The sequence below is a fragment of the Drosophila santomea genome, chromosome 2L, assembly GCF_016746245.2.
Source record: "Drosophila santomea strain STO CAGO 1482 chromosome 2L, Prin_Dsan_1.1, whole genome shotgun sequence".
Taxonomy (NCBI): domain Eukaryota; kingdom Metazoa; phylum Arthropoda; class Insecta; order Diptera; family Drosophilidae; genus Drosophila; species Drosophila santomea.
In genome coordinates this window covers 16864192-16884769 of record NC_053016.2, presented here as the reverse complement: position 1 = coordinate 16884769, position 20578 = coordinate 16864192, and the positions used below count along the sequence as shown (strand labels likewise).

Below are 20578 nucleotides of genomic sequence, written 5' to 3'. Positions count from 1 at the left end.
TTTCCTTTCTTAACGATATACAAACCCTTCAGTCCTAGACAATCCTTTATTTCTCGTCTTCTCAACAACCTCGAAATTATTCCGTTGGTTCCAAAAATTCCATAATGAGATTTAAATTACAGCAGGCGAGTGCAACTCAATTGAGCTACACTCAAAATCGCCACACAATTGAGTGCGATATACCCACATTGAGCGGGGCTCAAAGGTATAAAAGCTGGAGCAGCCCAGACCACAGTCAACAGTTTCCTCCGGTCAACCACAGAGCGAGCAATCAGTCCTCACACAATCTTCCAAAAAGCAAAAAAGAAGAGACACTATGAAGAACGCTGTTGCCATTCTGCTGTGCGCCCTGCTGGGTCTGGTAAGTTCCAAGCAGAGAGAATCCGATGGCAGCCAGTAATCCGCTTGTTCCTCGACAGGCCTCCGCCGCCGACTACAAGCTACGCACCGCCGAGGATCTCCAGAACGCGCGAAAGGAATGCGCCGCCACCAGCAAGGTGACCGAGGCTCTGATCGCCAAGTACAAGACCTTCGACTATCCCGACGATGACATCACCCGCAACTACATCAAGTGCATCTTCGTCAAATTCGACCTGTTCGATGAGACCAAGGGCTTCAAGGTGGAGAACCTGGTGGCCCAACTGGGCCAGGGCAAGGAGGACAAGGCCGCGCTGAAGGCCGACATCGAGAAGTGCGCCGACAAGAACGAGCAGAAGTCGCCCGCCAACTCCTGGGCCTTCCGAGGCTTCAAGTGTTTCCTGGGCAAGAACCTGCCACTCGTGCAGGCCGCCGTCCAAAAGAACTAGGAATTCAGCGTAGTTTCACGCCAATTTTGGAAGCGCATGAACAAAACGTCAACAAAGCGGAATTTTCGAGTTGAAACCCGCTCAGGTTCTGCAATCCTACAATTGAAATAAAACCATATAATAGTGCTTGAATGAAGAAGGTTCTTTTTATTAGCTGACACGCATGCATTCACATTATTTTTCAGGGCTGGAAGAGCGGGGCTGGTGGATCCGCAGGAATAGCTTGACATCGCATCATTAATCCCAAAAACCTTGTCCCGCCCAAAGGAAAGGCATTGATAGCTTGTTTAATTCGATTATATTTGTCATCATCTTTTTCAGTTTAGTAAATTCAACTTCTTTTCTTTACTCTATATATTTTTTGAATATATAAATTACGCACTTTCTTTTTTATCTATTTTGTTGATTTACTTCTTTCCCAAGAGTCTTGTGTTCTTTTGATTTTTTTTTATTATTTTCTTCCTTCTTTTACTGGATTTTGCCTTCTTTTAACTTCTTTTATTACGGTTTGTGGTTTCTTTTGTGTTTCTTTTATATATACTTATTGATATATATTTTTTGTTTTTCTAAATCAACTTCTTGTTTTTCATATCTTTTTTTTCGATTTTTTATTTGAAAATTAAAATGTGTGAAAAAGGGGAGTTTGGTGTTGGGTGCTTCAAAAAACATTATAGCCAAGTCAAGATATTCGTTTTCCATGTTGATTTTATATTATTTTCGAGGTCTCTTCTTTTCGCCTGTTTTGTTGCTGCTGATGTTTTTTTTTTATTGAAACGATATTTTTTCTGGCGTTTTCTCTTGCGATTGTTTTCTCTTTTCTATTTTTCTATTTAGCAAAGAAGTTTGGCAATAAAATAATGTTTTTTGAAATAATATTGTAAAAAAATCTGAAATCAAATAGTTAATGGATTAAAGACGAGTGTCGGTAAATTGAATGGAGGCATTATAATAAGTCCCAATACGATGCGGATGAGAGCAAGGATTTCCCTTAACGGCTTCTGAATATTATTACTTTTTGAACTAAAATTGTAGTCTATTTAAAATATTTGGCGTTTTCTAAGAATCCAATTTCGTTATTCAAACCAACCGTTTCAGAAAAAGTCAAAATTACCATAGAAATTACCTAAATAGATATTCTAAGATCTAAGGATACAATAGGTAAACGACAAAAATCGGACGCAACCCCACAAATGAAATTTCGTTAATCAACCAATTTTAGTCTCGTTCGTCTGGGTTTTTAGGAGATCAGTTCGATATTGTTAACTCACCTTACTAGGGATTTAATAAAACAATCAGTATGGAGCATAGTAATTGGCGCGACCACGGTAACCCCTACTGGAACGAAAGACAGACCGGGATTAGCTGGATCCAAACGGAATTGGCCAGAGCCCACTTACATAGCGCGACGAGCGCCTCGGAAGGTGGAGTGACAGCACGCCCTGGAGACACGTGCTCCTCGACCCCGGAAGCTGCCGCGGGCAAAACGGTTTGTGGTGGAGAGTCCAGGGCGGTTTGTGCGCTTTGACATGACCTGAAAGAGAATTTAGAAAGGATTAACTTATTGCGAGTTTCACACTAAATATCTATTTGTATAAGAGTTTATTAAGTAGCCGGTATAGTAAATACAAAGTTCTCCTAATACTCACTTTAATTTGACGCCCTCGGAAAAGGGTTTCGTTCATGGCCAGTGCCGTCTCAACGAACTCCTTCGATCCGAACTCGATGTACGCGAATCCCTTGGGGTGCCCGTCAGCCTTGTTGCAGAGTATGGTTACTCGGTTGATGGTGCCGCAACCGTGGAAGTGGGCCTCCAGTTCCTCGGCTGATGCGCCGTAGTCCACATTGCCCACGTAGACGGACCGCGTGTCAATTTCCTGCTTCTCCTCGAGGGAAAGCGGCACTGTGGCCAAGCCGGTGGTAGACCCACCGGCCATTTGTTTGTCCACCTCTGACTGCATTTGCTTTATCTTTTCGGCCTCCTCCTCCATCTCCTTGACGCGAGCCTTAATGGCCTCTAGTTCCGGGTCGATTTGCATGCTGCCCTCCTCCTGGCGACGTGGAAAAGATGGAATTTAATAGTATTTGGCTTGGAGTGATGAGCAGACGCCCATAACCACAGCAGACAATGGATTGGCGGTGCGAAGTGACGCTCTGAAAAAGGCAGCCATTGCTGCGACTTTTGGCTTTGTATATCCCCCAAAGCTTAGCGAGCTTTTCCAGGGAATTCGGCGGGCTTTCGCAGGGCGGGCCAATAAACTGGTTCTTGGACACTGTCAACAATGGCATCTCCAACTCACCTCGGTCTCTGTGGTGATTTCAGTCTCTTGCTCGCCGTTTGTCTCCTCCAACGACTCCAGAAGCTGATCCTCGTTCAGTGTGATATCCTCATCGGCCATGGTTTTGGATTTGGGTTTGTTTACGTCTGCTGCAAAAGCTTGGTTTGGTTGTTGCAAAAGCTTCCGGCGTGGTACACAAAACGGCAGTTGTCGTAACTAGCTGCCAATGAGAAAGAGCGGCGAAAGTGAGTACAAAGAGAGTTGAAAATTTCAAGAGAGCGAATGAATTGTCCTATGCATCATGCAAATGCAAAAAAAATCCTAGCCCACAACTAAATAAATTCGGGTTGCGGTAACCAAAATTTCTAGAATTCACTGCGTTTCACGCATTAATACGTAATTTTAACCACTATTCTTACGTTGAATATATGTACAAAATAGGTGCTCGTTCTGCTGACGTTGAAATCGCCCAAAATGGCCGCTGCCCTGTGAAAGCACGTACGTTGGGTTGCTGTTTTTTGATCAAAAGTCTACGTTTTTACAGCCTTTTTAACTTTTTAACGCGCTAGACCACGGCAGCTTATATATTACCCGTTTTTTATTGACTAATATTTACAATAATACAAAAACGTACGTATTTTCTGCCACCGAAAACAATTGTATTCGCCTCGTTTTTAGGGATGACAGTTTGGTACAGTTTTCGCCTCGATATGTTGTTTGGTTCCGGGTTGCCCAATCGATGGTGGTATTTAAATAAGCAGTTCTTGGGTGATAGTAATAATAGTATTTTCACACTATAATGCAAATTTACCATAAGAAGGGATATAATAACTATATTATTTATTATCTTTTTATTATTATTTATTATTTAAACTATATTATTTTAATGTGTAAAAGAAAACCCCACTTGTAAAAACGGACAAAGTATTGTTTTAAGAAAGTCAATAAAATATAACCCTTAATGTATTTGCGGTATTAGATTGAACAAGTCTGGTAGTTTAGTTTGCCGGTCTCTCCAAGTCAAAACTTTAGCGTATGTTTACAAGATCTATTGCGAAGTAACACAAAATAAAGTAAGAGCTATAGATTCTGAGTTATCTGCTCAACCGCAATAACCATAAAAAATCGCACATGAATAACAATAAAAAGGGAACATGAACGATTCCTCCGATTCGGAGTACGAGGACACAGAGTACCTGGTATTTGCGGATTTCAAGAACCACATTCATCCGCACCAGCTGAAGCACGAGGACGCGGCCATCAAGATCATTGGAATCGAGAGTGACACGCCTATGGCGGAGGTGAATGGAAGCATATACCGGGGACGCTACGAACATTCCGTGGGAACCAACGTATTCTTCGAGAAGGAAAAAGACAACCTGGCAAGTGATCCTCTCTTTGAGTCTGTGTGTCGCCAGCGGTACCAATACGTGGACAAGTCCTCCAAGGTGATATCTTTTGAAAGGGTTTATGTCGACAATTTGCACCAGGAGGTCGAAAAATCGGTTGAAGCTGATGAGGACGAGCAGACCGAGTCAAAGCCAGAATCATTAAAGCTAAATATTACCTATAAGGAGGCTATCAATAAGTTTGGAGAAGAGCATTAAGTGTGCTGAGCTTAATAAGATCCGCAATAAGAAACACATTTTCAAGACTCACTTTCAAACAATGGATGAAACCTATATGGCGACGGAGCCAGCTTTAAACCTGCAAGACTTTCTAGCCGACTACCAAAAAAAATTATCCGTTACTGCGGACGAAGTGCCCTTCTTTCTGCAAACAACCCCACCACTTGTTGACGTGGGTGAAAGCTGTTCCCTGGACCTGATCGAGTCACCAGACGACAGCTCGGTTGCAGTCTTTCAGCCCGCCGCAGACAAAAGCCGTCTGACCCTTGCTCGGCCGCGGGAGAATCAGCATGTGCCCTCCACCTATTCGGCTTTAAGCCAGCACAAGGCCAAATCCCGTAAATGTTCCTTTGGCCGCACCCAGTACAGCCACAAACTGAATCCGCCGCCGACAGACTCCCCAAACCCCTTCCTTGATGCTTGCTGTGAGCTAGAGCTAACCGTGCGCCTCTATCGACCACCGCGGGCCTACCATCGAGGGTTTAAGGTGGAGATGCCTGTTTTTGCGGAGGAATACGTTTGTCTGGGCAGCAATTATCTGACCGAGCTGCGAGACAAGATAAGCTGCGTTTGCCATGGAAAACGCTTCGTCGACATCAGCGACGACCCAGATGCACCGTTGCCATCCGTTGACACAAATCCCGGATACCTCTTCATCAACGACACATTCTACAATGACAAGCGCAATCCAAACAATCCCGACTATTCCCAGACCGTATTGCGCTGGGCGGCCAGAGCGAACGGAGTAAACGGAGAAACGCTGAAGGTGGAAAGTATGGAGGGCAAACGATTCATTGATCTCACTGTCAGCCCTGGGTCACCGCTACACTACCTGCACCATGGCAATTGTGAGCATCTATTCGTAATCTCCCAGATCGAGATGCTAACGCCACGAAGTAAACGCCCAGATCGCAGCCTGTATCCTTATCCTCACGCCTTTAACACATTTAATCGCAGGACTTGCTATATGTGCGGCATTCGCAGCTATAGCTTCATCGTGAATCAGTCTCGGCGTCAGCTGCACGATCCTTCCTACCTGTGCCGCAGTTGTTTTCTCAGCTTCTTTTACGTGGATGGTGTCAAGCTGGGCCAGTTCAAGGCTTATCGCATGTACGACCATGTGGAGGTGGAAGACGAAGAGGAGGAGGGCAGGGCAACGGAACGCGAAATTAAATAATCAAGTCCCCCGTCCTGAGTAAACATAATATAAATATGTGTGGTTTTTTTATTTGCGAGCTCCATTGACTGCAAGATTGCCCAAGGAGTTGATTGATATTTTGTTCTTGCAAAATATTCGTAGATAGATTTAAATAAAATACATACACGTTGCAACAAGAGTAACTGGCATTGAATATACTCGACTGCCGTAAGCTGCATAAATTTCATGCAATCTAGATTAGCAAAAAGTTAGTGTCCAAGTTAGGAATACAAAAATGCAAACAACGTAAATAGTACGATACATCTGGCTTAGAACTAACGTTAATAAATATATGCAGTAGTTAAATTTTTAAAAATTTGTTTAGGGATTTGCACACTTGGGTGCAGAGTATAGACTTGACCAAGACCCATATAAAACAAACAAATAGACTAAATATGGCCAATAACATAATTCATTATCCTAGACAAGATACTAGTACTAATGGTACTTAGCAGTACAATACAGTAAAATTCTGTGCACTGGGACTTCGGCGTGTACGTGATGAGAAACTGTGCGCTTAGTTACTGGGGCGAAGAAATGCATCAACAACATATTGCCAATCCCACCAACAAATATCATTCAAATAACTGCAGGCTGGAATTCCATTCGCCCGAACCTCTTTGGTGTACGCGCTTGCGTTTACTTCAATGTTAAAGCTTTGACCAGCGGCTTCTTGACATCGAACAGCGGATGCTTAGCTCTGGAAGACCAGCTCCCGCTCCAGCGACAAGTACTCCAGCATCTGCGCCGGCACTGGCAACAGAGCTAGCTGCTCGCGTGACATCTGGCGCTGCAGGACGCGGCGGCATAGGTCCTGCAGCTTGGGCATGTTGGCGTACCGGCTCAATGGGTACTTGAGGATCACTGGGAACGGTGGCTGCATCTCGTTGGGAACCTTAACAAAGCACACAAAGTTGTCGTTGGTGCAGCGGTGCAAGATATCTTCGATCATCTCCACAATGGACTCGTACTTGAGTTCCTCAAAATGCCAAAAATCGTCGCGAAATTCCAGTCGGTAATGCAGGGTTACGTTCACAATCCGAAAGCTCAGTGTGAATTGGGATCCACTGGTTTCCGAGTCGCGGACTAGAAACGACCCAGTTGGCTTGTCGCTCAACTGCCGCTGCGAATCGCGCCTGGAGATCTCACCCCAGTACCACACTTGGCTGAAAACAAAGGGCATGAGTCATCGATCGTTTATGAATGGAGAAACACGGCGCTTACTTGAGCATCTCGGAGCAGGCCTTGTACATGACCTGGTTGGGCGAGTGGGCGTCCTCGCGTTCCAACCACTTCTTCCGGATAAAGCGTAAGTAGTCGTGTGTAAATGGTAGCGTGGGTTCCGGGCAAATGGACGGCGTAAGGAACTCGTAGGTGGCATCGGTGGTTCCGCCGTCGTCGCAGTCACCCATGGAGTGCCAATTTCGCAGGGAGCTGAGCCCTTGGCCCACCTTCCGCCGCAGTCTGGCAAACACGTTTCGCTTGTCCTTGTCCCGCCTTCTGCGCAGAGTTCCTGTGCCCGTGCCCCCAGTGCTGCAGCTGGCCATGGAAGAGTCCGCTGCCTCAAGGACGCTCACTTCGTTGTTGTTGTTCTGGGATCCGCTGGTGGAGACGGATGCAGACACGGCTAGCGCCGAGTCGGACTTCTTGCGCCTGGTCAGGGAGTGGAACCAGCCCTTCTTCTCCTTCTCCCTGTCCCTCGCGGAGTCGCCACCGCCAGTGAGCGCCTGGCTCCGCTGGCTGTACTGGTTTTGACTCTGGTCGCCGTGGCTCATTTTGGAGTGGGATCGGAACGGAACGGCGTCCTCGTGGCGTTATCACATCATTGGTCTAATTCGGAGCCGTGATTAATGCCTAACTTTATTGATAAGAACTATTTGTTTTCGTTGTACACAAGAACTGTCTTATCGCTATCGGCCGTGCATACCTGGTTTGCTATCGATAATATAGTGGAGTTAAAAAAATTAAATTCCCCAGAATGTAAGCCTTTATCCATTATTTCAGCACCCTGATTTAAGTATTTTTAAAACTGACTTAAATAATTTAAAAATAATATCGCAATGACTTCACTCAATTATTTTTCGTTTTGGAATTTATTTTTAAATTTTTAATATATAATTTATTTAATATTTAATTATTTTGTAATTCACACAGGCATCATTTTTATGAATTAAAAAAAAATATTTAATTTATTCTACAAAAAAGTAAACAAATCGACTTCACGATAACGTAATCGATTATACTTCCATCTCTAGCCAGGTGGGCGCATTTTAAAAACATTTTGATGAGAAGAAAACTAATTGAACCATGCGCCACTCCAGCATGAAAGTGGATTTATCTAACTTTTTTAAGGACGAACGTCGACATTCGTTAGTTTTTATAGATGCAGAATGGCAAAACATCAAGGACCTCCAGGACCACATACAAAACCTCTTCAGCTTGGCAAGATCTTTAAGAATCGGTAACTTCTAATTCTAAACAAATTGCACTTCAACAGAAGGATATTAGTCTGCTCACCACAGATGGATGCTTTCTGCCCCCGAGGGAGTCTATCAAAGTGCTGAAGGCCGCCGAAGGGCTCAAGTAGGTAAGCTTATTCCTTTTTACGAGCTACTCGAGCCTATTTCGTCTTTTGCAGAGCCTTTCGGTTGGCCAGTTTCGATAATGAAACCTTTTTAAGTCCTGCTCCTGTAAAATGCAGCAAAAAGCGGAAGAACCGATCCGCTGATGAACAGGTTCACCTATCTGCTTCCACTCCCCTTCGACCATCAAAGCGCTCCAAGAACCACAGCAAGGCAGATTGGCTTGAAATTGCGGCAGGACCATCTTGTGTGAGAACGGATGAGATGGAAGGTGAGGCTCCTGAATCTTCGGTGCAGTCTAAGCTTTTAAAAAACAAGAGCACTGCAAAGACCCATGAAACTAAGACAGAAGTTTCGAACATGTCAGTGACAATTGTGGCAGAGAACAAGGAATCTTTTCCTCAGACTCAAAAACTATCCAGAAGCACGAAACGGCCAAAATCGCCCGGCGGTACTGACCAGGAAGAGAACGAACCTGATCCTGAGGGTATTTCTCAATGTCCGCTCAAGGAAGGTAAAGTGTCAGAAAGCAAGAACCAAACGAAAACGCCTAACATTCTATTAGAAAAATTTGGTGCTGTAACGCTGCAGGAAGACAAAACTCAAGAGGAGCAACAAGAAAATGCTCAACAAAAAGCTGTGGATCAAATTGAGAAGGGTCCTAAGATTTCTGCTAGTCTCCCATTGATCTCCTTCCGCTCCCCTCTTTTGGATATGTCCTTTAATGTTCCGCGCATATTTCAATTTGCAACTCGAACAAAAGAAGTCGAAATTTTGGAAAATATTAAACTTACGCCTATCAACGCACGCTTTTTGCCGCAAAGGGAGGCTAAGATCGATGACTCGGCTAAACAAGTCTCAAGCAATGGGAAAGATTCAACTTTAGAGATCGAATCCGACACTGTACGCGAAAAAGAATCTCCAAATGTTCAAGATAAAGAAACAGTTTCAAAAGATACAACGACGGCAGACGCTACTATTTCGGAAGACATAATTGAAACATCAAAAACTCTTCGGCAGACTACAACTGGAGTTGAATCCGCTTGTCTAGACAATTCGACTGAACCTGAGACCACTCTTCTGTCTGAAGCTGAAGCAACTAATCCACTTGAAATTACTGATTCCGAATTACTTCTGCAGAACAACACAACTATGGAAGAAACATCCAAAGCAGAAACAATTCTGCCACATGACGCGAATGCATCTCTGATTAAAATTAAAGTTGATTCTGAGGATGTTAAGCTGCCGCCAGTACGCATTTGTGCTGAACAACTAGTATCCGATTCCGATGACGACGTGATGGTGGTAGATGACTCCAATATGGACGTTTCAGACTCTGATTCGGAAATAGAGCCGGTTCCAGGTGAAATCCATGCATTATATTGGAAGTCGGTATACTTATAAGCTTTACTTCAATTTTTAGTCGTAGAAGATAGGCGGTCTATAGACATTATTAAGGACCTAATGCGAAGTGCAACTCCGCTTACGGGCCTGCCGACCAGGGGCGATACGGTTCTATTTAAGCTGCTGAAGATTAAGGGAAACGCAAACTCAGGAACAACCGATTTTATCGCCGGGAACTGCACTTACGTGAACCGGCGCACAAAAATCGTCACAGTGGAAACAATAAGTGAGGGACATTCCATTAAATTGTTTACCCGAAACTGACATTTTTTTTTAAATTTGTAGCTTATCCCCCCGAAATTGGACGCATAATGACTCAATATTATATGAGTGGCATGGATGAGTCTTTCGAAGATGTGCGTACTTTAAGTATCCATCTTAAAGATATGAATGAAGCCAAAATCGTTGTTGCCACAATTGACTGAATATTATCATAATTTTGTGTACATTCTTGAGTTCTATTTCCAGGGCTTCGTAAATTTATAGCTTTTAAAATACAAACGATTAAACAACATCTATATGTACGAATTCATGTTAGTTGTCTACCCTCTACTTAATGTGCTCCTTGATCTTCTTCAGCAAGTCGTCGGCTTCGTCACCGGTCTTTACGCGCAGCAACAGCGATGTAGCCTTGGAGTCCTCTGGCGTGGGCACACATACCATCATCACATTGTTCTTGCCCATGCGCTGGCAAGGTATACCCTCGCTTAGAATAAGGTTGACCAGGATGTTGCCTAGGTTGGTGTCGGCGCGGACTAGCAGTTGGGTCTTTTCTGAGCCCTTGACGGGTTTTAAGTACAACGTGCCTACGCCGCGTTCGCCAAAGTCCTTGTCTTTCTTAATGAATACCTTACACCGCTTGGAGTATACAGCGTCATCCTCCACGACCTGTTAAAGTTACGTTAACTTCCAAATGAAAAACAAATTCTATTATAATTCACCTGTTTAAACTCGACTTTTGGGGGCGTGTCCTCTTCTTCCTCCGCTACTTCTGTTGGTGGCTGAATGTTGCCGATAGAGAAGGGCGTGGCACTGTTGGAAAAGCCCTTTGTGCCGCCTTCTGCTCCTTCAGGCGCCTTTCCGAAACCTGCAAACAAGGAGGTGCTTGGCTTGTCGTCGCTGTTACTTTTCAGTCCAAAGGAAAAGCCATTGGTCTTCGGTGGGGAGAAGTAAGGCTCATTCTTTTTGGTGGTAGTATCCTTTGCTCCAAAACTGAAAATGCTGGACTTAGGGGCATCATCGGCTTTGGCTTCTCCAGTGTGTTTTGTTGTCAAAGTGAAGATACTGGCGGAAGACGGCACGGGCGCATTGGAAGCTGCCGTGCTGCCGAAGGAAAACAGTGGTGTTGTGGTCGTGGTGGTTGTCCCACCACTTGTTATGGTGCAGTTGGGCTTTTTAGCAAATGGAGACACATTGGCGCCTATTGGGGCGCTGGGCTTGCCAAACGAAAACGTAGCAGACGGTTTTGATGGCGAGGATGCACTGGACACCGTCGCAACTGGTTCTTCAAAACGGGGTTGTGCCGGTTTGGACTTCGTGGAGTTCGTTCTGGCGCTCTCCTCGTCTTGCAGTTCCTTTAGATGCTCCTCATAGTTCTTAAACACTGGAGTCAGTATGCAGTAGGGAGTTTTGTCCATGTGTTCCTGCAGGAATTTCATGATGGCCCGATTCAGCTCGGCAACGCTTTCCCGGTACTCGGAGCTCTCTATGGTGGATGTAAAGCTAGTGCTACTGCTGCTGGCTAGCGATATTTTCGCCTCGCTGCTTTCCTTCTTGGCAGCTGATATGTTGCCAAATATGGAGGTGGTCGGCTTGGCGCCATCGATGGTACTTGTTGATTCCTTTGCCGGAGAAGATGACGGGGCCGTGCTGCTGGTGCTGGCGGAGCCGAAAATGCTAGTGCTGGCAGGCCTATCGGTAGAGCTGGAGTTGAGCCCGAACGAGAATGCAGGCTTTTTTGTCTCGCTGGAGGAGGTCGTGGCTGGAGCCGGCAGATTGGCCAGGAAGGAGAAAGGCGAGCCTGCGGCTGCGCTCGGAGCTGGCTTGCCGAAACCTAAGAGCAATCGATGTGAGCAAGTCCCACAGGTCTCAAAGGGTTCGATAGCTTACCGGAGAATCCGCTGAACACGCTTTTCGGCTCTGCCGTCTTTTCTTCGGCGCCATCCTCTTCAGCGGCGGACGATCCACCGGCAATCTTGCGGCGCGCTTTCTTGATAACGCGGGTCTTTAACTCTTCTTCTGTGGCCGTGCGGAAGGTACCGCGCTCCTCGGGTTCCTCCTCCTGGTCCCAGTTGTCATGGTTCAGGTTCGAGGTGGCCTGTCGCTTGCCAGCCATCTTGTTCTACTCTGTATTGAAATTCAAAGCAAATGCCAGTGAAAATGCAAAAACCAAATGAAATCCACACCGCGTTGCTGCCGGTCGATAAATCGCTCCCTCGATTGGCTGACGCAGTTATGAGTCGGCGGTGCAGGGCTGCTATCGATACCTAATCGATAGGGTAACAACAGCGAGACGCCAGCAGCACAAAATCGCAATAAAACAAAAGTATTAAATCACGCCTTAAGTTAGGTCGACAATGTCCAGTGCCGCGAGTCCCAGTCCCAGTACCAGTCTGAGTGCGTTCCTGTTCCTGCCATGATTGCCGCGATTCCGGGTACTGCGCACTTCCCTCACCCAGAACCAAAGTTAATTGTGCATCTCGAGTAGTACTAACAGTACCAAAAACGCAGAAAAGCGAAAAGCAAAAACCAAAATCGCAAGAGGATGATGAGAACGTCAGTGTGTGGATATATGGATATAGTGCCAGGGAAAGTGCGACGAGCAACAACAAAAATCGGGAGTGAACAAAGACGCGGAGACACGTACAGTGCTTAAAGGCGTTATCCTGGTTTCTCAGCTATTCGCCGTCCCGCTCCCACTCCCATTTTGCTCCCGTGCCACGGCCTTGGGCGTGAGTTGGTGTGCGTGCGACTCGCGTGTGTGTGTGTGCGGTGTGCGGTGTGCGTGTGAGTAAGAGATACGTTGTATATACCAGGACATCGGAATAGCCTGAGCAGCAAAATGCCGCCATCCCTGATTGCCGTGTCCGAGTTCGTGGAGGAGACGCGCTCCGACTACAGCTCGCCCACTACCTCCACCTTCGCCTCCCGGATGCCCGACTGCCGCCACACGATTGGCGTCCTGGAAGAGGTAAGTCTGTTGTCCAGGGAATTCCCGAGCCATGTTCCTTAGGTAGGCAGGTAGCCCAGCCAGCTAGCCGTCCCTGTACCTACAGCCAAACCAATACCTAGTTCAAGGTGGCCGATCAGGAGGGTTTACAGGTGTGTTCCGGGAAGCCCAGTCACAGCTATATTTTCACATTTGAGCTGAGCACATTCTTTCTATGTATGTTCATATATAAAAAGTATTATGTATATGGGTCACTGATGATTTTATGGAATTTGACTGATGAGTATTTGGATTTGTTGTTGAAAAACTAATATCTAGTTTGAAGAAAGTAATGAATGTCTTATCGTCGTTACTTGTTTATTTTATTTATACTAGGGGTCTACAAATAATGGCTAGACATTATATCTTTTATAAATAGATAATCAGTAGTAATTCAATGCTATTTTGTTTTACACTTTAAAGCCAACTCCCCATAGTTCCTAATGGAATCTAATGGATCCGTGAAAGTGAAAACAGGAGCTGGGCTATATTATATATCCGTGCGATTCTGCAGCAAACATGGCAGACGACGCCCCCTGCCACACGGCGATGATTATTGTTTTTTTTCCGGGGGGAGCAGCGAAAAGATTTGTAAATTGGCGCGGCGCCAAAATGAGCCACCGCCTGTTATTTTAGTGCGATCCCTCTCTGACCGGCTATGGCTCTCTCTTTCTGCCCGCAAGGTGGTTTTCCGCGATTCCACAAAAATAGTATAATGAAAATGCAAAGTGCATTCCCGACCGTGCTGGTGCAGATGGAGCTAAGGGCGCAGGGAACTGGGCGCCGAAGTGGGAGTGGGTGCCACATGAGCATGCTGCAATTTCTATATTTACTCAAGGCAGCTGTGATGTCGCCTCCACTTTCATGTGTATATAAGTACACGGATATAATACACCCGCTGATAAAGCTAAGCACACAAACAGTATTTAACAGTATTTTACGGCCGGAAAAAGGCGTGTGATAAGAGAAGCGATTCCGAGAGCCGAGAGCCGTGGCTATTCCCGTGCGTGAACAGTCAGTCAGTTGGGGATATCGCCCACAGAAAACGCAGAGCGTCTAAGTGGAAAATTCATCCATGCTGTCATCCGAAAGACCCTTGAGTGGGCCGGTTGTGCAATATACACAAAATGCTCCAATTCCCCATGCTAATGCAGAACCCGGCGAAACAAAATTAGACGATTTATTGGGCACGTCATGCCCAGCGTTTCCCGGAACTCTGCGCCGCCTTCTTGGACGCCACAACCACATCCACGTCAAACGTTTAATATTTAATTTCGCTGATGGATTTTTGGTGTAGCCCAAGCAGCCCAAGCAGCCCAGTGACCTCCATTCCCCGCCAGTTAAATGAATTTTATTTCATTTTTTCAGCCAGTCTCTCCCATTGCGTGTTTATTATATTTGGAGCAGCTGTAAAACTGTCTAAAATGAAATTTAATTTGATTCGTCCAAGAGTTTCTCTCTGTGCCATTCATTTGGCCGCTTCCACAACAAAGTGTTGCTGTTTTAGCCTTCTTATGGGGCTTTGACTTATTAAAAATTAGCATCTTTTGTTATCAAAACAGCTAACTGGCCGGGCAACTCGTCCAAAGAGCAATACAAGTTGACGAATATTATTAGCTGGTTTTTGTTTTCGTTCTAGGCGTGTTGTTTGCATTCCCAGCAATTTGCTCAACCTCTGCTCATGACTAATCTTCTCCAGTCGATGGCGGATTGCTAGGGGTTCGATTGTCCCCAGATGTTTGCCACTCAACGACTATCGCGTAGTATAGAATTGCAATCGCAAATATTCAGGTTTCCCCGAAGTTCGTTCTTGGCCGATTCGCTTGTAACTTTTGTTCAGCACATAACATTTAATCTAATCTGCAGTATTTATTGGGCAGTTGTTGACTGGTAGCTCATATATCAGCTTCAGCTGGAATGTAACCGATCTTTACCGATTCCGATGTGATTCGCAGCCAAGTCAGGATCCCGCGCCCCTCCTTGGCGGCTAATTGAATTTTGAATACAGTAATTCGAATTGAAAGCAATTGGGGAAAGTCAACGGGTTAATGGGGGAACGAACTCTTTCCTACTCGACTTTGGAAATCTACTAAAATAATTGTTTATGCGGTTCCGGTTTTGGTTTATAAAAAACTTTGCCACATAAAACATTTATGCTGCAAAAAGGGGGTGTGTATAAAGTAGGGAAATAGCATCGAATCTTTTTTACTTGCTTTCTTAATTGGTGCATGCGACTGCATTTGAAATGGGGCTGGTTTGGTTATTAAGTTTAATAATAGAAGTGACCTTGTCGTACATTTTCAATTAGCTGGTTCCATAAAAAGTAAGGGGAATATAGAAGTGGGGGGTCAACCGGCAGGAGGACTGAATACCTAATGCCGATATTGACGCGATTTCAATCTGGGAATATTGTTCATTCGGCGTCCGTTCAAAGCGTTTCCTTTATTGTTTCTTCCCATCTTTGGCTCAACTTGGGAATGCATTGTGGTTGTTTCTCTAAAGCACAAAATGTGCAGGTCGTTTATAAAAACAATATATAAAATTGATCGGCCTTAAAACTTAACGATTTTTCTATATCAAAACCACTCAATTAAACAAAACCCTATCGCTAACAATTGTCTTAAAAAACTTCTTTAATGAGTACAAATAATTTAAGAACCATTCACGCTCAATTGTTCACTATAATAACTATGGGATTTCCCTCTTTCAGAGATTGGAGTTTGATCGGGAGGGTCTAACTAAGTTGAAAAAAGCGGTCAAGGCTATTCACAACTCTGGAAACAGTGAGTACATTCTCTTAGATATGATACTATTTTTGTTATTTCCTTTCGAATAATCTTTTCGCTTTTATCTTTTAGCCCATGTGGACAATGAGATGTTTATGGTGCGTGCTCTGGAGCGGTTGGGCGGCAAGGTCATTGAGCAGGATGAGCCGGACATCGGCGCCGCATTTCTTAAATTCAGCGTGGTCACCAAGGAGCTCAGCGCACTGATGAAGACCCTGGTTGGTATCAGTGTTTTGTAACCGTTACAGGGTTATCTAATTGATAATTTGTTCACCCACAAAAAACAGATGCAAAACATCAACAACATTGTGATGTTTCCGGTGGACTCAATGCTGAAGAGCGAACTGAGGGGCGTGAAGGGGGACATGAAGCGGCCGTTTGACAAGGCGGCCAAGGACTACGAGGCAAAGTTCATTAAGATTGAGAAGGAGAAGAAAGCACAGGCCAAAGAGGCGGGTATGGTGCGTACAGAGATCGACGCCGCTGTGGTGGCCGAAGAAATGGAAAAGGAGCGTCGACTTTACCAGCTGCAGACTTGCGAGTATTTGCTGAAGTACAAAGACATTAAGACCAAAACGGGAATCGAGCTGTTGCAGCACCTTATAGAGTATTATCATGCGTTAAGCAAGTGAGTACATCAATATAGACCAGAGATTATTACTAACATCCTATCATCTATACAGCTACTTTAAGGACGGCCTACAGACGATCGAGCACTTTGGCACATACATCGGCGACCTCAGCGAGAAGCTACATGAGATCAAGCAGAAGCAGGACGAGGATCGTCGCAGTTTGCTTGACCTGCGAACAGTTTTGCGCAGCACTCCGGACTTTGAGCGAGTCGACAATGTGCCATCGTCGGAGAGCCGAAGTGGGGGAGCTGGTTACTCTCTCCACCAGCTGCAAGGTGACAAACATCACGGCGTCACTCGACAAGGCCACCTATTCAAGAAGAGCGAGGGCAAAGTGCGTCGCGTGTGGCAGAAACGACGATGCCGGGTCACCAGCGATGGTTTTCTTGACATCTTCCATGCCGACGAGTCCAAGCCGCCAACACGCGTAAATCTGCTTACCTGCCAGATTAAGCCGGTGCCAGATGACAAGCGCGGGTTTGATCTTATCAGCTGTAAGTGAAGCTCCATAGAAGTTGTAAAAACTTAGTTCTCTCTCTCATCACTTATACTGAAATGATCATTGGGCTTTTCCTTTATACAGACAATCGTCCGTATCACTTTCAGGCGGAGGATGAAGGCGACCAGAAGGCATGGATGGCCGTCCTGGTGAACTGCAAGGAGAAAGCACTTACCAAGGCCTTCCAGCACGCCAATCCGCAGATGAGTCCAAGCCTGGTGGAGTTGCAGAAGACTGTGATCCGATATGTACAGCTACTGCCGGGAAACGATCGCTGCTGTGACTGTGGATCGCGAAACGATGTGACCTGGATCAGCCTTAACTTTGGCATTTTGGTGTGCATTCAGTGCTCTGGTGTTCATCGCGACCTGGGCGTGCATCACTCGCGTATCCAGAGTCTTACGCTGGACAACTTGACGACGGCTAACCTGTTGATTGCACGTGCCATGGGCAACAGCACACTGAACGACATTATGGAGGCGAAACTGGGAAGGTGCAAGCTTCAGCACGAGAGCAGCATGTAGGTGTTATTGGGATATAAGCAATTGTTTTTATGTGCTTAGTTTCAATATGTTTTTGCAGGGAAGAGCGCTACGACTTTATTCGCGCCAAGTATGTTGCCAAGCGCTATGTCATGCGCACCTGCTCGGATGACAACGACTTACGGTGCGATTTAGAGCAGGCAGTGGTCAATGCCGACATGAGTCAGTTGCTCCAGGTGTGGGCAGAAGGAGCGGATCTCACTTGCTGTCTGCCCAGCTCTGATGCAGGAGAGACGGCCCTTCACCTGGCCGTGCTGCGCGAGATGGGATCCACGCTGCACATAGTCGACTTCCTCATCCAAAATATGCCGCCCAAAGGTCTTAACAAGGCTACCAACCCAGCAGGCCTTCTGGATGTGACGGGAAAGAATACGGCTTTGCATTTGTGTGCTCTTCACGATCGGAGAGAGTGCATGAAGCTGCTGCTCCGCTCAGGAGCGGACTATGAGCTCAAGAACTCACAGAATAAAACAGCGCTGGATATTGCCAAAGAAATGGGACACAATAGCTGCAGGGAGCTCGTTAGTTTCATAACATACACATCCACTCAAATGAATATTAATCAGCATTTGTTATACTGTAGATTGAATGTGCCATTAAGAGGGAGAAAAGCGCTTTTGACCACATCAACACCGACTGGAATTTGCCAAACGAGGATGGTTCCACGGATTTCAGCGACGATGAAACAGTCATCGATGAGCGCGTAAGTGGCACTTTCCGACTAGCTAAGTTCTATGCTGATCCCCTGTTGGTTTGCTTGCAGAAATCCCGTTCGCGTCCCCCCAGTTTTGCTGGCGGGGACTCGCCCGTTCTGCGCTCTCGTTCCTCTACATGCGACTCAATACAGTCCAGTTCTAGTCCAATCGCCAATTGTCCGAGTCGGCAATTTACTCTACCCTCCGGTCTGCCGAGCTATACACATTCTGCAGGGACTTCGCCCAAACAGCATATTAGCGTGGGACAGTATCTGGGCAGTGCTACCAATGTTGGAGGCGGTGGGGCCGGGAATGGTGGTTCAAGTCCCAGTTCCGCCTCCAGTCAGAGCGTTCGCGCGGCGAGAAACAGCTTAAATATGCAAAGCGATCTGGGCGGGCATGTGACTGGCGCTCGGAAATCAACATCTACAGCCAACATGAATTCGCTAAAGAAGCGTACAGCCCCAGCTCCACCACCTGGAACATTGGGAAGTGCTTCGTCCAGCTCTTTTTACGGCACTTTGCCTCATCCTCCACGCCATTCACAAAACTTCGATGCCAGCGACATTCGAGCCATCAATCACAAGAACCAGTCCCTGGACGTGGCGTATGGCACGTTGCCTCACCTTCGGAGCGTAGAAAGCAGCCCTAGAGGCGGAGGAGGATACGGGTATGGAGTGTCACAAGATCCAGGAGGATCTGGAAACGGGAGCAACAACAGTCTGATGCCTGCCATGACTACATTCGGCCACAAGCGTTCACCCAGCGGTGAGTCGCTGAACAGGAATATCCATTTAGCGGGCGCCAAGCTTGTTCTGCCGCCCACCGGTGAGTTGCCCACGCTGAAGCATGTGGACAAATCGGCGTTAGCAAGGCCAAAGATACCTCCGCCAGGACCGCCATCAGGTGATTATAATAACAGATATTTAAATGGCAGTGTTTTTAATATTATTCTGATCGACAGAGCGTGAAATATCAAACGGACAGTCTAACGAGAGCATCAGTTCCATGGACGAGGGTCCAGTGGCGCCTCCCCGTAAGGTAAGTCCTCTAAGAAAGTTGCGTAGGTTACGAAAATGTCCTGTAGATCAACACCCAAACCTTTATTTGTATTTGATCTAATCCGCACTCGGAAAACAATTTGCAGCGCAAGCAACACATCAATCAATTGAGATTCCAGTCCAGCGAGGAGACGGTAAATGGCAAGCACCAACGCTCATTTGCACTTTCATACAATGTTTGACAAGCGAACTACGCAATTTTATTGTTGTTCTTGCTGTTGCAGTTGTCGTTTCTCTACTAATTGTCTCGCTTTGTGCATCTCTCAAAAGCTCTAATCTTTTACGCCCATACCCACAAATTATATCCAATATAAAATTTTCTATGTTCCAGTTGTTGTTGCATTTTATGCCATTGTAAAATTTACCTTGCTTATGTTTGTCCCTTGAAATCTTTCAGCTGGTTAACCAGTCGGCCAATTTCCCCGACTACGAGTCCTGGCATACGGATATGGACAGCTCTGGTGGCGGTCTGGATCACTCAGCCGAGTCGAATGTGTCCTCGAGCGACAACGACCGCCTCAACTCATCGCCGGACAATCCATCGAAAACTGGTGGGACTGGGCTAGGCGGAAAGTTCCACTATGTAAGGGTTTTTATGTACTATCCTTGGTCTTATTAAAGACAAATCCATATCAATCTTTCCAGAATGGTCAGCGGCGGTGCCGAGCTCTCTACGATTGCGTGGCGGACAACGATGATGAGCTGGAGTTCAAGGAAGGTGAAATTTTGATCGTGCTGAACGAACGCACCGACGACGAGAATTGGATGGAGGGCATTATTGAGGGACAGCCGGCGAGGAAGGGCATGTTTCCTGTCAGTTTCGTGCATATGCTGCCTGATTAATAAAACCCCTGTTTGTGCTGATTGTGTGTGGCTGCGCGTGATTGTATATAGATATATATATAGATGTTTGTATGCGTCTTTTAAACTCTAATGATATATAAAAAAAGTTTTTATTTATTACGACTATTTTATCACAAAGCGTGTGACTATTAATTTGCCTAAGACTAAACATGTAAACGTCTCAAGTAAGTTTCTCTTAGCTTAGAAGCCAACTACTCATTTACACTTGTATTTCAATCAAAGCCTTTAAGTAGAGATCTTGCTGTGCATTTCCCGTTGGCTTCCTTCCCAAGGTTAGCGCTTTAATAACTGAATATTTCCTGCAAAAGCTGTAATTCGTACCATAACTACGTTTAACTTTATCTTAGCCTAAAACGCTGTGCGCAAAAATTACTCAATGTCAGAAGAATTGTCAGGA

General features: G+C 45.7%; 8 protein-coding genes across 14 annotated transcripts; 5 read left to right on the top strand and 3 right to left on the bottom strand.

Moving 5' to 3' along the window:
- The first annotated feature begins 200 nt into the window (after positions 1-200).
- Positions 201-938, top strand: LOC120457390 (general odorant-binding protein 99a). The gene is made up of 2 exons (XM_039644954.1): positions 201-361; positions 420-938. The coding sequence occupies exons 1-2, from the start codon at positions 317-319 to the stop codon at positions 804-806; spliced, it is 432 nt and encodes a 143-aa protein (XP_039500888.1). The 5' UTR covers positions 201-316; the 3' UTR covers positions 807-938.
- Positions 928-3813, bottom strand: LOC120457373 (polyadenylate-binding protein 2). 4 transcript variants are annotated; one of them, XM_039644921.2, is made up of 6 exons: positions 3717-3813; positions 3104-3302; positions 2453-2854; positions 2204-2337; positions 2075-2138; positions 928-1693 (listed from the first exon to the last, which is right to left on the bottom strand). In XM_039644921.2, the coding sequence occupies exons 2-5, from the start codon at positions 3200-3202 to the stop codon at positions 2099-2101; spliced, it is 675 nt and encodes a 224-aa protein (XP_039500855.1). In that variant the 5' UTR covers positions 3203-3302; positions 3717-3813; the 3' UTR covers positions 928-1693; positions 2075-2098. The 4 variants fall into 4 exon arrangements, with proteins under 4 accessions (XP_039500855.1, XP_039500847.1, XP_039500865.1 ...); XM_039644913.2 differs by having other exon boundaries at positions 3502-3767; XM_039644931.2 differs by having other exon boundaries at positions 3104-3298; positions 3502-3767.
- A 263-nt stretch (positions 3814-4076) lies between these two features.
- On the top strand, positions 4077-4689 carry LOC120443949. The gene has a single exon (XM_039623401.2). It carries the CDS (start codon positions 4237-4239, stop codon positions 4687-4689), a length of 453 nt encoding a protein of 150 aa, XP_039479335.1. The 5' UTR covers positions 4077-4236.
- Positions 4690-4750: 61 nt separating this feature from the next.
- LOC120443921 (snRNA-activating protein complex subunit 3) lies at positions 4751-6047 on the top strand. Its single transcript, XM_039623366.2, has one exon. It carries the CDS (start codon positions 4751-4753, stop codon positions 5885-5887), a length of 1137 nt encoding a protein of 378 aa, XP_039479300.1. The 3' UTR covers positions 5888-6047.
- On the bottom strand, positions 5918-7824 carry LOC120443931. Its single transcript, XM_039623377.2, has 2 exons — positions 7133-7824; positions 5918-7074 (listed from the first exon to the last, which is right to left on the bottom strand). The coding sequence occupies exons 1-2, from the start codon at positions 7681-7683 to the stop codon at positions 6603-6605; spliced, it is 1023 nt and encodes a 340-aa protein (XP_039479311.1). The 5' UTR covers positions 7684-7824; the 3' UTR covers positions 5918-6602.
- A 339-nt stretch (positions 7825-8163) lies between these two features.
- Positions 8164-10408, top strand: LOC120443907 (coilin). The gene is made up of 5 exons (XM_039623338.2): positions 8164-8350; positions 8406-8491; positions 8547-9853; positions 9914-10120; positions 10180-10408. Exons 1-5 carry the CDS (start codon positions 8216-8218, stop codon positions 10317-10319), a joined length of 1875 nt encoding a protein of 624 aa, XP_039479272.1. The 5' UTR covers positions 8164-8215; the 3' UTR covers positions 10320-10408.
- LOC120443913 (nuclear pore complex protein Nup50) lies at positions 10300-12229 on the bottom strand. Its single transcript, XM_039623354.2, has 3 exons — positions 12004-12229; positions 10836-11947; positions 10300-10782 (listed from the first exon to the last, which is right to left on the bottom strand). Exons 1-3 carry the CDS (start codon positions 12227-12229, stop codon positions 10444-10446), a joined length of 1677 nt encoding a protein of 558 aa, XP_039479288.1. The 3' UTR covers positions 10300-10443.
- Positions 12230-12954: 725 nt separating this feature from the next.
- Positions 12955-20298, top strand: LOC120443876 (arfGAP with SH3 domain, ANK repeat and PH domain-containing protein). Of its 4 annotated transcripts, none has more exons than XM_039623282.2 (13): positions 12955-13084; positions 15813-15885; positions 15961-16106; positions 16176-16516; positions 16572-17014; positions 17104-17539; positions 17602-18082; positions 18145-18264; positions 18409-19162; positions 19221-19297; positions 19404-19451; positions 19715-19900; positions 19963-20298. In XM_039623282.2, exons 1-13 carry the CDS (start codon positions 12956-12958, stop codon positions 20158-20160), a joined length of 3432 nt encoding a protein of 1143 aa, XP_039479216.1. In that variant the 5' UTR covers position 12955; the 3' UTR covers positions 20161-20298. The 4 variants fall into 4 exon arrangements, with proteins under 4 accessions (XP_039479216.1, XP_039479197.1, XP_039479227.1 ...); XM_039623263.2 differs by having other exon boundaries at positions 18325-19162; XM_039623293.2 differs by lacking the exon at positions 19404-19451.
- The last annotated feature ends 280 nt before the right edge of the window (positions 20299-20578 follow it).